Here is a 14107-nt window from a genome sequence, read left to right as displayed (position 1 = left end):
AGTCTTCAGTGAACTTGAGTCTTCTGGTCACAACTGATGCATGCTTTTATAGTTAAAAGAAAGTGTGGAGGTTAAATGTTCTCTCCTGTTCGTAAGTATACTAACACCAGTATAGGCATTTGCTCTTGGTTGGTGTGTAGGGGGGAAAGGCTTGGCAGTTCCTTGTAGGGCATTATGGGTGAGGGAAACTATTATTAGGTTGGTTTTGAGTGTTGAATTTGAGACCTACAGGGCACTGAAGAGAATTTTTCAATTGTTTAGAAACAGGACTCTAGAGTCTGGGGAAAAGAGTGAATGCTGATGCGAATTTGACAGTCATTCACGAGTAGGCGGCAATTACATCTATGAGATAGGACAATCCACAACCCTGACATTGTTCAAACTGAAAAGAAGTTTTCAACTTTTTAAATTGAAAGTGAGTTCTTTTCAGGAATGTCTTCGCTTTTCCCTAAGTCAGTAAGATTTAGTCACTGACACTTCTCTCATCTTCATTACATTTCCTGACATTCTGTTTAGTTCATCTTCTTGGCTTTGTTCTCTGAAGTTCCAATGGACAAACGAACCCTAGGAGAGCTGGTGAATGTTGTGTGTAATCAATCTTCTGTCCTTGGTTGCAGATATTTTATCATCCTCCTTTAAGAGTGAGGTAAAAGCTTCCCCCTTCCATCTCTTACGTGATTTTACAGTGCCTGCTGGGTAATTGCTGATTTCTTAGATGATTTTTTTTTAACAGTAGTAACAAGTAGTTGTCAAAGAACTGCTCTAAGATGAAATTTAATGTGCTAGTTCCTCTTCAGAAAATTAACTGGATTCATTATTTAATTTCAGGTGTAAGATGGATGAACACAGTTCTTTATGATATTGTCTGTATTTCACAGTGTCAGTCAGACAATAAAAGTCATTTTTACTGTATGCTGATGTGACTCTGAATTACCAATGCTTTTTTCATGTATGAAGAGTCAATAATTAGTTAGGATTTTTTTTTTAAGACCTGAGTTTATGGCACGCTCAAGTAATGAGGATTAATTGAAAGATACACAAGACCATCAGGAAGACATGTCTACGAGGACTGCCATACAAAGTTCTATGGACTGGGTAGCTTCAACAACTGAAATATATCTCACAGCTCTGGAGACTGGCTGGCAGTTCAAAATCAAGGTGCCAGCAGGGCTGGTTTCTGGTGAGGCCTCTTTTTCTGGCTTTCAGCCAGCTGCCTTCTTGCTGAGCACACTCCTAGAGTCTCTTTTTTTTCTTTATGAGAACACAATCTTATTAGATTAGGGTCCCACCATTAAGATTTAATTTTAACTTAATTATTTCTTTAAATACATATTTGGAAATAGTCCAAATTCAGTCACATTTGCAGTACTGGCAGCTAAGACAATAACATGAATTTTGGGAGCATGCAATTCACCTCATAAAAGACCCCTCAGGAGCTCAAGTGTCTTACAAAGGAGTCTCACAAAGGCTGTAACTAGAACCAAGCTGGTTTTGAGGATTTCAGAAGCAAGATTTCATAGATCTTTTTGACAGTCAGAATGCATCAGGTGATTCTGGGATAACAAACATTCCTCAAATCCAAAACAACAAAGGTGTATTTTTTTGTTGTTGTTTAAACCATTTGTTTGTTTGTTTTGCTGGCCAGTGGGCTCTCTATTCATCATGTTTACTCAGGATCCTGGGTTTATAGGACATGAGTCTCTACCCTGACATGTGGTGGGTGAAGTGGATAAAGTGTCAACCTGGAATGCTGATGTTGCCAGTTTAAACCCCAGGTTTGCCAGTCAAAAGCAACTTTGAATTGATGTTTTCTCTTCTTTCTCCTCCCCCCAACCCCACTTTTCTCTTTTCTCTCCTCTCTCTAAAATCAATAAATAAATCTTAAAAAAAGAAAAGAGGGGCCTGACCTGTGGTGGCGCAGTGGATAAAGCGTCAACCTGGAAATGCTGAGGTTGCCAGTTCAAAACCCTGGGCTTGCCTGGTCAAGGCACATATGGGAGTTGATGCTTCCTGCTCCTCCCCCCTTCTCTCACTCTCTCTCCCCTCTCTATAATGAATAATAATTAAAAAAAATCTTTAAAAGAAAAGAGGGCCTGACCTGTGGTGGCGCAGTGGATGAAGCATCGACCTGAAAATGCTGAGGTTGCCAGTTCGAAACCCTGGGCTTGCCTGGTCAAGGCACATATGGGAGTTGATGTTTCCAGCTCCTCCCCACCTTCTCTCTCTGTCTCTCTCTCCTCTCTCTCTCCCTCTCTGTCTCTCTCTCTCCCTTCTCTCTCCTCTCTAAAATGAATAAATAAAAAATTTAAAAAAAAAGAAAAGAAAACATGAGTCTACCTAAAAAGACTTATAGCAATATTTCAATAGCAAAAACTGGGGGGTGAGGGTAGTGGGAAACAAATGTCCCTCAATGGGTGAAGAGATACACCAAATGTGCTACAGCCATACAATGAAACACTACTCAGTGATTAAAAAGGCATGAACCACTAATATCTGTCATAATATGGCTAGTTTCCAAACCATTATACTCAGTTAAAGAAAGCAGACACAAAAGAGCTCAAAATTTATTATACAATTATATAAAATACAAATTAATCTATAGTGACAATAATAGATAAGTGATTTCTTAAAGTCAGGGTTATAGAAAAGGATAAAAGAATCTTTCTGGGTTCATAAAACCTAGATACTATTCTAGATCTTGTCTGTGGTAGTGATCTATAGGTGTATAGAATGGTCAGTATTTATTCATTTTAGATGTAGTTTATCATATGTAAATTATTCCTCAATAAAATTGATAAAGAAAAAAATCACATTTAAAGTTGGTGGGCTGGTGTCTTTAATTAGTCTTCTTGTTGAAAAGGCTTTGCAAACTTCTGCAATAGTATCTTTTAAAAAGTTTTTCATCATTATGATCTTGGGAAACATGATGAGTTGTTAAAGGTAGCACAAAAGGACCATTTCCTTAGACACCTTCCCTGAACTGTTGTTTGTTTACAACATTACTTCTGATACCAGATGTGTGGATGTTTTTCCCTCTATCTCCAATTCTCCAATTCTTCAGAGACCAACTTGATGTCCTCCAATCCAATTCAATTTTGACAGTAACTACCTGGAATTGTTGCTGGTGGAAATATGATTCTTCCACAGGGAAGGCATTCCAAAGAACTCATGTATGGGAGGCTGTGGCTTGGTAAGGTTTACTGGAGTTGAAATAGAAGGCTGACCCCGGGTTCCCAATGTCTCATCTCCATCCATTCTGCCATGGGAAAAGTCCAGCTTAATGTTCATCAGGTCCAATACCAAGACTACTGGCCAGATATCCTGTGCCATGATTCAGTTTATACCAAAGCTTAGTCCAGTCCAGCCTTCGTCTTTGTCCAGCTAGCACAGTCTGTGTTCCCAGCTGCACTCTGGTTGGCACTGTGCCCAGGCCATGCTTTGGAGCCTGCACCTGGGAGTCCCCAAGCTGTCATCCTCAAGCAGCTGCAGCCCACACAGCTCTTAGGACCACATGGCAATTGGAGAACACACAAACCAATGGGCAAGCACCTGTTACCATGCAACATAAAGACAGAGAGAGAGAAGAGAGCAAGCTTCTCTGTTAGGTTGATTATATTATCTCAGGCTAGGCACCTCTTTAAACTAACCAATCAACTTCCCAATCTTCCATGGGCTTGTTGTATTGGATATATCCCTTAATCAATTCATTTTGTAGATCTTTTCAAGTTCTGTGTCTCTTATCCAAGCCAATCTTTCAACTAGGCTAGACTGACAGGCCTGTATGACTGCTATCTTGGCTCCTCTGTGCTTGCCTCAAAATGGAAGCACCTCCCCTGTGCCTTCTTGACTTCTACTGGGCATGTACCCAGCAGAGGAATTTCTTCTGCTGTTTATTCCTCCATTCCTCCCTCAGTGGTGACCTGTAATGATCCTGCCTTCTTCAACAGATTAGGTCCCTGAGGGAGCGGGTGATGCCCTGGGGAGTGTGTGAACTTGTCACTTCTTAGTGAAGCAAGCAGGCTTTTTAATGTCTGAGTCCCTTTGCTTCCTTCCCTTATTATTTTCTAGCTACTTATGTTAACAGAATTAGCAGATGTCACAACTTAAGATCTCAGTTGCACAAGACTGCCTACACTTCAGACACCAATCATAAGTCTGGGCCACCCTTGTTTCTAACTCTGGCTATAAAATTGGAGGTTCCTACAGTACCCTGTTTCAGGTATGATAATTTGCTAGACTAGCTAACAGAACTCAGAAAAGCAGTTTATTTCCTATTACTGGTTTTTATAAAGGATTCAACTCAGAAATAGCTTGAGAAGCATCGAGTAAGGTATGGGGAGAAGGGGCACAGGACTTTCATGTCTCCTCCAGTTACACCACCCTCCCAACACCAGTCTAGAAGCTTTCTGAAACTCATCTTCTAGGGGTTTCAGCCAAAGTTTTATTACATAGGTATACTTGATTAAATTGTGGACCATTGGTTATGGAACTCAATCTTCAGCTCATCTCTTCTCCCTGGAGGTCAGGAGCAGGGGCAGGGTGGGGTGGGATTGAAAGTTACAACCTTCTAATTCCATGGTTGGTTCTCCTGGCAACCAGTTTAGTAAAGGCCAGCCCATCGCCTCGTAGCATAATCTCATGTAAGGATGAGAAGTACTCATTTTGAATAATAAAAGATGCTCCTATCATCTCATCACTTAAGAAATTACAAAAATGTTTAAGTTTTGGGAGGTTACTGGGAGAATGGTGTGAATGGAGAGGGCACAGAAACACTGTGACCCTTCCTCCCCAAACTTTGCCCTGTGCTTGTCAGGCTGTTTATGAGTTAAATCCTTGATAAAATAATGATGATGATGATGATAATAATAATAATAATAATAATAATAATAATGGGAAGGAAACTGCTTTTCTGTCTGTCAGGAATCAAAGACAAAAAATATATACAGGGTGGAGCAAATGTAGGTGCAACTATAAACCTACTTTTGCTCCACCCTATATATTTACACTCCAGTCACACACACACACACACACACACACACACACACACACATTATTATATCACAATATCACAACTCCACACTGAGTCAAGAGATTAAATCTAATCTGGTTTTCCATTAGTGCTGTGAAGTTGTTTCAGATTTAACTTTGGATGATTTATCCTCCAATGTGTGAAAAATATACGCACATTATTATGACCTAAGATGAGTCTAAAGAAAATCTTCTACAACTATAATGACAATATGTGTTGTGTTTATAAATGTAGTCTTAAGTATATGTACTACTTTCGCTTCTGAAACTGCTATGGCATGTTCTGGGCAGGGCACCTGGGCACCAGGGACAGGGCTGACCTGAATGGTTTTTCCAGGTCCTTGGAACAGACTGGGTAGTTACTTATAATCTGGAGAGCTATGCAAAATAATTTTTTGTTTGTGGCAACAACATGCAAATCTTTGAGTCTCAATCAATTCCTTAGTTTTTTCTGAGTTTAAGAACCAAGTAAACTCCCATGTCCCACCTGAGTGTATTTACACCTGCTTTCTCAGGGCCTTGTGGAAATATCTGGGTCCTTATCTCGGCTTCATTCACTATAATGTGAGCACACTTCCAAAAGTGCAACACTCAGAGCTTCTGAGACCCATGTGTGGGTTGCTCTGAGGTCAGGCAAAAGGTGAAATTGGTCTAAACAAGCTCACTGAGTTCAGATATGACCACTAAGTTTATTTTGTTTTCATTTTAAAAACCATAAGTCACAATTTTCTTGCACTCAGCCAAGATTCTTCTTAAAACAATGCTTCATTTTGCTGAAATAAAATACATCAATATTGGTCCTGGCCGGTTGGCTCAGTGGTAGAGCGTCGGCCTGGCATGCAGGAGTCCTGGGTTCGATTCCCGGCCAGGGCACACAGGAGAAGCGCCCATCTGCTTCTCCACCCCTCCCCCCTCTCCTTCCTCTCTGTCTCTCTCTTCCCCTCCCGCAGCCAAGGCTCCACTGGAGCAAAGTGGACCCAGGGGCTGAGGATGGCTCTGGCAGCAATAGAGCAACATCCCAGATGGGCAGAGCATCGCCCCCGATGAGCATGCCAGGTGGATCCCAGTGAGGCACATGTGGGAGTCTGAGTGCCTCCCTGCTTCAAACTTTGGAAAAATACAAAAAAAACCCAATAATTATACCCGTTTTTAAAAATATCAGTGATACATAAACAGAAAGATCATTGGCCCTATTCCCTTGAGTTTTACCTTCTGCTTCATCTGATTTTCTCATTTGTCTTAGTGTAGGAACAAAGGCATGTACTGTGATTTCCCAGAACACTTCAGGACCTGATACTCTCAACGATCTTCATTTTCTGCAGAGATCTCACCTCATTTCTTTTTTTTTAAAGAAATGATTTTTTTTTTTTTTTCATTTTTCTGAAGCTGGAAACAGGGAGAGACAGTCAGACAGACTCCCGCATGCACCCGACCGGGATCCACCCGGTACGCCCACCAGGGGCGACGCTCTGCCCACCAGGGGGCGATGCTCTGCCCATCCTGGGCATCGCCATATTGCGACCAGAGCCACTCTAGCGCCTGGGGCAGAGGCCAAGGAGCCATCCCCAGCGCCCGGGCCATCTTTGCTCCAATGGAGCCTCGACTGCGGGAGGGGAAGAGAGAGACAGAGAGGAAAGTGCGGCGGAGGGGTGGAGAAGCAAATGGGCGCTTCTCCTGTGTGCCCTGGCCGGGAATCGAACCCGGGTCCTCCGCACGCTAGGCCGACGCTCTACCGCTGAGCCAACCGGCCAGGGCTGAAATGATGTTTTGTTTTTTAACAGAGACAGAGTGAGAGAGAGAGGAATAGATAGGGACAGACAAACAGGAACAAAGAGAGATGAGAAGCATCAATCATCAGTTTTTCGTTGCAACACCTTAGTTGTTCATTGATTGCTTTCTCATATGTACCTTGACCGGGGGGCTACAGCAGACTAAGTGACCCCTTGCTCTAGCCAGAGAGCTTGAGTCCAAGCTGGTGAGCTTTGCTCAAACCAGATGAGCCCGCACTCAAGCTGGTGTGCTCTATCCACTGTGTTACCGCCTGGTCAGGCTCACCTCACTTCTTTTACGTGTCCCATTAACTGTCATTTGCAGAGAAGTTCAGTTTAAGTTCTGGGCTTGCCAAGTTACATGAATGAGTGATAAACAGATCATTGCAACTTTATAGCAATACGGAAATAAGTAGAGAAATAGTAGGAACACTGAGAGTGTGCATCACATGAATTAGAAGGGGTTTTGGGGGGGTGAGTGAGATAACATATTGAAAAGTGTAGCCAGTTGAGTCCCATCAGAAAAGAGAAACCACAGGTCAGGTAAACAGTTTTTCTTGCTTGATTGGATCTCACCAGCATATGTGAAGTCTAATGAAAAAACAAATGAACTAACAAACAAAATAGAAACAGACTCATAGATACAGAGAACAGATTGACAACTGTTAGAGAAGAGGGGTGGGGAGCTGAGGGGCTGGGTGAAAATGGTGAAGGAATTAAGCAAAAAAAAAAAAATCCCATTGACACAGACAATAGTGTGTTGATCCAGAAGGAAAAGTGTGTGGGAGGTAAAGAAGGTGAAGGGGATATATGGTAATGGAAAGAAGCTTGACTAGGGGTATCCACAGGCAATATTCATACTACAAAATTGCTCACCCACAATATTTAATATATTATAGAACTGAAATCTATATAATTTTATTAATCAATGTCACAATGAAAATTAAAGAAAATATTAACTATAATAATGGAATAGTTATAGGATGTAAGGGACTCTATATGGTAAACTAGGGCTGAGGGATGGCCTGCAAAGAACAAATGTAAAAGGAATTCAGAGCTCATTGGAAAGGGTATAGATGTGCCACTGGATAGAGAAGAAGCTGGCTGGTTTAGCCAGACTAGAGCCGTCATGGAGTTGCTGAGCAAGCAATAGTCCACCCCCGAGGGCAGACAGGAAGCAGACAGTAGAGCAGCAGGCATGCATTTGGATCCTGGTCTCAGGAGGGCGTAAGTAGGAGCTGTTTGCATGGTGGAAGCTTACAGAAGAAGGGCTGTGCCAGTGGACATGCTGCACATGGGTCATGCTGGAGCTTCCCACCCTGCCCCCATATATGATCAGGCTAAAGATGTCAAGTTGCAGAGGGACCACTTTTAAGGCCTGTGGTCCTGGCAGGATCCACTGAAAGTCTTCACTCCAACATGGCTGATTCCTCCCAGGCCACACCAACGTTGCCGGAAGCCTCTTGCTCCTGCAATGTCCCTCTGCTGATAGAACATAATATGATGCTTATGTTCAAGGAGAAATATTTATGGGAGTTTCACTGTTGAATATAGAGCCCATATTGAGGGGTGCATTTAGACCTGAGAGGAAATGAATTGATAATGCCATAAAGAGGCTTAGCAAGAGGTTGACATATAGTAGGTGCTCAGTGATTAAAAGTTATTAATATGATACTTATTCAGAAATACTGAATACTTTAAATTAGTTGGAATACATTTAAAAATTAAGCAGCTTTGTTCATACTGACATGTCGTTTATTGTTTGTGCATTATTTAACTAGACACAAAATTAAGCATCTGTGTGTAAAATATATCTCATTGCTAATTTATGTTTCTTATTTTTAATTTTCTTTTTGTCCAGGTCTTATACAACATATTAATTGCCTTCACAAAGATGCATGCATTTGAAAACATAGAGCTTGTCGACATTTTGGCTGGATGCGCCCGATTCCTTATTGTGGGGGTTGGGGGAATAATTTTCGGAGTTATTTTTGGATTCATCTCTGCGTTTATCACACGTTTTACTCAGAATATCTCTGCAATTGAACCGCTCATCGTTTTCATGTTCAGCTATTTGTCTTACTTAGCTGCGGAGACCCTCTGTCTCTCAGGCATCCTGGCGTAAGTACAAGCGAAAACTAACTCTTGTAGCAATAAAGGAGAGTTTAGTACCATCTCTGGTGGGCTGACAGCTGAAAAAGGCTTGACTGCTGCTGCTCATTCTCAAAGGTATTGCAGGACTGAGGTACAATAAACACTTGTAAAATCTGATTCAGGTTCTTCGCCAAATACTCTTCCCAGTATTTGTGTGTACTCTCCTCCTGTGATTTGCATAAGGAAAGCATAGAAACTATAAGGTCATTTTAGAATGATAAGAAAAGCTGCTGCAGAGAAAATCTGGGAGAAGTTCAAGGTTAAAATCTCATCTTAGTAAATTTTTTTTCTTTGAAAAATTCATTATTTGGATTCCTGGTCAGGTTACACAGGAGAAGCGACCTTCTGTTTCTCCCCCCAACCTTATCCCCTCTATCTCTCTCTCTCTCTTTTCCCCTCCTGCAGCCATGGCTCGAATGGCTAAAGCAAAGTTTTCCTGGGCACTGAGGATGGGACCATGGTCTAGCCTCAGGCACTAAAATAGCTTGGTTTCTGAGCAATGGAGCAGTGGCCCAGATGGGCAGAGCATCACTTGGAGGGGGCCTGCCAGGTGGATGCCGGTCAGGGCGCATGCAGGAGTTTGTCTCTGCCTCCCACCTCTCAATTAATTTAAAAAGAAAGAAAGAAAAAAAGAAAGAAAGAAAGAAAGAAAGAAAGAAAGAAAGAAAGAAAGAAAGAAAGAAAGAAAGAAAGTTTATTATCTTAAAGTTATGGAGAAGCCTGCCACAAAGGACTGTCTTCTGCTGTTTCCTTCAAACTACATCACAGCTCCAAGACTGCAGTGTAGAAGAAAACTAGATAAATAGGATAAACTAGAAATCGAGATTTCCTTTTCCTTAATAAAAATATTTTTTTTAATATTTATCCTTATGGAGATCTTGGAATGAAGGTTTTCAATTTGGCTCATCATATCTGGTCAAGTTGTTTTTCTCTGTGACATTGTTCTCATACCAGCTACTCGGCCAGAACTAGTTAATGTTATTGTACAGAGATAACTATTTTAATTAGATATAATAGTGTAAAACCTAGACATTGTTTCCCCATCTTAAAAGGGATCAAAACTACTAAGACAAAGTCAAGTTTTTTCTTCACCCACACCTTTCCTAATTGGATCTAAGCCAGAAATATTTTTAATGAAAAAATTTCTTATTAAATTATTGAAAGGAATATTGCTCAGGCAGAGAATTACTCTTCCTAGGTAATTGCAATGAATTTATTTTAGTTTTAAAGGTAGAGTGAAGTAGAGAGTAAGAGGAGGGCTGACAGTTTTTGATGAGGGTGGGCAAGATAGGAGCAGTTCAGCTTCTAGTTTGTGCATGAGTCACCTGCCGTTTTGTTGTGAGAAGACGTGGCAGCACCCTCTTTCCCCACCATACTCAGCTTGTGCAAACCCCTTGTGGGGGAAGTAGAGGAAGAAAGAAAATCTGTGGGAAAGCTGGAGCCAAAAAAAGGATGGAAAAGATGCCCTTTCTGAATAAAAACAGGATTTGTGTATCTGTGGCATCACCCATAGGGTGAGTTGGGGGTAAGGGCCAAAACTTGTGCTTCTCTCTGAGATTCAGCTCCTTTTGCAGAATCACGGCTTGTGCGGTGACAATGAAAAAGTATGTGGAAGAAAATGTGTCCCAGAGATCCTACACGACCATCAAGTATTTCATGAAGATGCTGAGCAGTGTCAGCGAGACCCTGATCTTCATCTTCATGGGCGTGTCCACCGTTGGGAAGAACCACGAGTGGAACTGGGCCTTCGTATGCTTCACTCTGGCTTTCTGTCTGATCTGGAGAGCCATCAGTAAGAGATGGCAGGGCCCTCAAAGGCCTCCTGCCTGTTTTTACATTTTTTTATTATTCTTTCTTGCAGTATAAACTCTTAAGCATGAGGTTACGTTAGGTGGCTTTACTGGTTAGGGGAGCAGGGGAAACTTGTAGTTATCAGGAATGTTCTGTTCACTCTCTCAAGTGCTTGCTTCAGCAGCACATATACTGTTTACTCTTTCAATCAGTTCAAAGTTGTTAGTAGCTGATAAGGTTCTGCTTCAGAGCAAGGAACATTATTTTTTTTTTAACTGAAGAGAAAATTTTCACATCTACACATTTAAATATAACAGTACATTTTCCCCTTGCTCTTCACTTCTGGTGCTGGTTTGCCCCCTTTTACACCTTAAATCAGATATAGATTATAAACTGCAGGCATTTATACTTACATTACAGGAAAATGAGATGTCACAGATTGTATTCTATGTAAGGCAAGTACTATTAAAAAACATTTTCCTAAATAATTTAGATGATTTCAATTGAGGGTTAAGTGTGATGTATAGAAATCAAGGATGAGGAAGTGAATCATTATTTTTAATAAGTGCCTAGTATTAATTAGTAAAGACAACTATATAACTTAACTGACATCACCCCTATAAAATGTGCTTAATTTAAAAAGTGAAATGTCTTGACAAATAACTGCTGATTTATCTTGTTTTATGGTTTGAGAGATAGAAAAAAACATGAGGTCCTAGCCAGTTGGCTCAGTGAACAGAATGTCAGACCAGCGTGCAGATATTCCAGGGTCAATTCCTAGTCAAGGCACACATGAGAAGCAACCATCTGCTTCTCTTCCCCTCCCTCTTCCCCTTCTCTTCCTTTTCCCCTCTTACAGCCAGTGGCTCAGTTGGTTCTAGCATTGACCTCAGGCACTGAGGATAGCTTGGTTGATTTGAGCATCGGCCCCAGATGGGAGTTGCTGGGTGGATCTCAGTCAGGATACATGTGGGAATCTGTCTATCTCCCCTCCTCTTACTTAAAAAAAAAAGAAAAAGACATTAAGTACTGAACAACAATATATGTGTTGCTGTTTGATTAGAAGCAATTATATTTTTAAATGATTTAATTTCTCAAAGAGAAATTAGCAGAAATGGCTGAGAACTTACTGAGCATATCAATTCTAAATTAATTTAGGATAGGTTTTATGATCCAAGAAAGAATAAGAATGAAGAAATATTAAAATATTCATAAAACTTACTTTGAATATATGTGTCTAATGGGTCCCCAGGAGAAAAATGAATTAAGGAAACTAATAAGAATTCATAATCTCATATCAAATCTTTGCATTATTTCTAACTAGCTATTTGGCCTTGGACAGATATTTAACTATTCAAAATGTTTCTCCTCAAAAACATAATGGTGGATATGAACAAATTTCTCAGATTTCTTTTTTTCTAAGACTGTAAGAATCTACAGGGGAGTAAAGCTAATATCAAGAGAAGTAACACTACAGAGCTTCAGCCTCTCCAACAGGAATAAAAATCACCTAGGAGAGGATTAATATTGTAGATCCTTCAACATTGTTGACCTGTGGTGACCATCCAGCCTAAGTGCTTCATCTTCTAGCTTAGGGAGCTGATGGAACAGTTACTAAGAACATGGCCACAGTGAGGGACAGAGCCAGGTGTCAGAATCCAGTTCTTTCACTCCCAGCCTATTCTCTTTAGCCTGACTTATTATAACTAATAATAGTTCACACTCATGAAGGCATATAATACATAAGGCCCTGCTTTATAATTATAATATAACTATAAATTATAATTATTTATGGTTATGAAGTTAATTTCAACCTCACATCTACCTTTTGATGGAAATATTATCATTATCTTAATTAAACAGATGAGAACATTGAATACATGACAAAATTAAGAGCCTTGCCCAAGGTCACATGATTAGTAAGTATGTAGCGAAGCCAGGATAAATAACACAAAATGAAAATATTTCAGGGTAACTGTCTCTTGTGCTGTCAATATGCCTGCAATCAAAGGTTGCTTGCTGTGAAGTCTGTGTGATTAGAAGTCACATCATGATGATGAGAGCTTTATTATTCTATTCTGCAGTGAAATATCACTTTTAGTCCAAGCTTTAGTAAAGGGACCTTTCTCACAAGGAACCACTGCACTGATGGTAGTAGGTCATGTGGGCCAGTTGGGGGTGTAAAATCAGAGTGGTAGAAAGTACCTCTGTGTTTTAACAAAAGCTCTCCTACTCTTCATCTTCCACTTACAACAGCAAGAAGCCCTCCTTGCCAACATCCTCTCTTGTTTGCAATGAATCTCAAGGAGAACCAGTCCAACCACAAAAGATCTGCTCACCCTGCAGAGACCATAGTCACAGAGACGGCTCCTTTCATGTTTAAAATTACACACCTTCTTTGGTTACTCAGGGAGAACATGAGATGAAAAGAGTGTTTTTATTCCCCAGGCAATACCTCTGATTTACTTTGTTTTAAAAGACAGAGTAAAAATTATAACTGTAGGTTAGAAAGTATATGACACTTCTCATATCAAAAAGTATCAAGATTTTATTAATCTAAATACACATACACTTACACACAACTCTAGAAAGCCACTGATCTAAAGCATTACTGTTTGGGATGGGCAGCCACGGGTATGATGAAATTAGGGTGCCTAGTTTTGAAGGCACATGCACATAACATGTGTTCACTCTCATTGTATCTCTACTTATTAATGACCTGCTACTCTAATACGCATTTCCCCCTTTCTAGGCGTATTTGCTCTCTTCTATGTCAGTAACCAGTTTCGGACTTTTCCCTTCTCCATCAAGGACCAGTACATAATTTTCTACAGTGGTGTTCGAGGAGCTGGAAGCTTTTCACTTGCATTTTTGCTTCCTCTATCTCTTTTTCCTAGGAAGAAAATGTTCATCACTGCTACTCTGGTAGTTATATATTTTACTGTATTTATTCAGGTTGGTAGATTTCTTTCATATTTGAAATAAGTTGATTCTTCCAGGATTATGTATTAACTTAACATAATGATTTTCAGACATGATTTTTTACCTTTTTATTCTGTTCATTATTTTTGAGAAATTGGATAATATATCTAAACTAAATTCCCAAATATTTCTAAATCATGCTTGTGATCATCCTTCAACTTCTAAAGTATGTTGACTTTTAGTCAGCAAAAAATATTAATCAAAATATTCCTGGGTAACAGGTAAATTATAGCTACTCCATTTTGTGTTGCTAAAAATTAGATTCCAAATAATACTAGATAACACAAAATTTTATTTTCGCTTGAGTTACCTTTCAACAAAGTAATAAGAGGTTATTTTAAGGCAGGGGTAGAGAACCTATGGCTCACGAGCCAGATGTAGCT

The 14107-nt window shown here is 40.2% G+C and overlaps 1 protein-coding gene across 2 annotated transcripts in view; it reads left to right on the top strand.

Annotated features, from left to right (window-relative positions):
• SLC9A4 (solute carrier family 9 member A4) overlaps positions 1-14107 on the top strand; it is a 72567-nt gene that overhangs the window by 16509 nt on the left and 41951 nt on the right. For both annotated transcript variants that reach the window (XM_066267893.1, XM_066267894.1), the window contains exons 3-5: positions 8659-8918; positions 10526-10743; positions 13495-13697. In XM_066267893.1, coding sequence (XP_066123990.1) covers positions 8659-8918; positions 10526-10743; positions 13495-13697 — 681 coding nt within the window. The remainder of the gene's footprint in view (positions 1-8658; positions 8919-10525; positions 10744-13494; positions 13698-14107) is intronic.

The sequence above is a fragment of the Saccopteryx bilineata genome, chromosome 3, assembly GCF_036850765.1.
Source record: "Saccopteryx bilineata isolate mSacBil1 chromosome 3, mSacBil1_pri_phased_curated, whole genome shotgun sequence".
Lineage (NCBI taxonomy): Eukaryota > Metazoa > Chordata > Mammalia > Chiroptera > Emballonuridae > Saccopteryx > Saccopteryx bilineata.
Note: the sequence above shows the minus strand (reverse complement) of the source record. Positions and strands in the feature narration are given on the sequence as shown.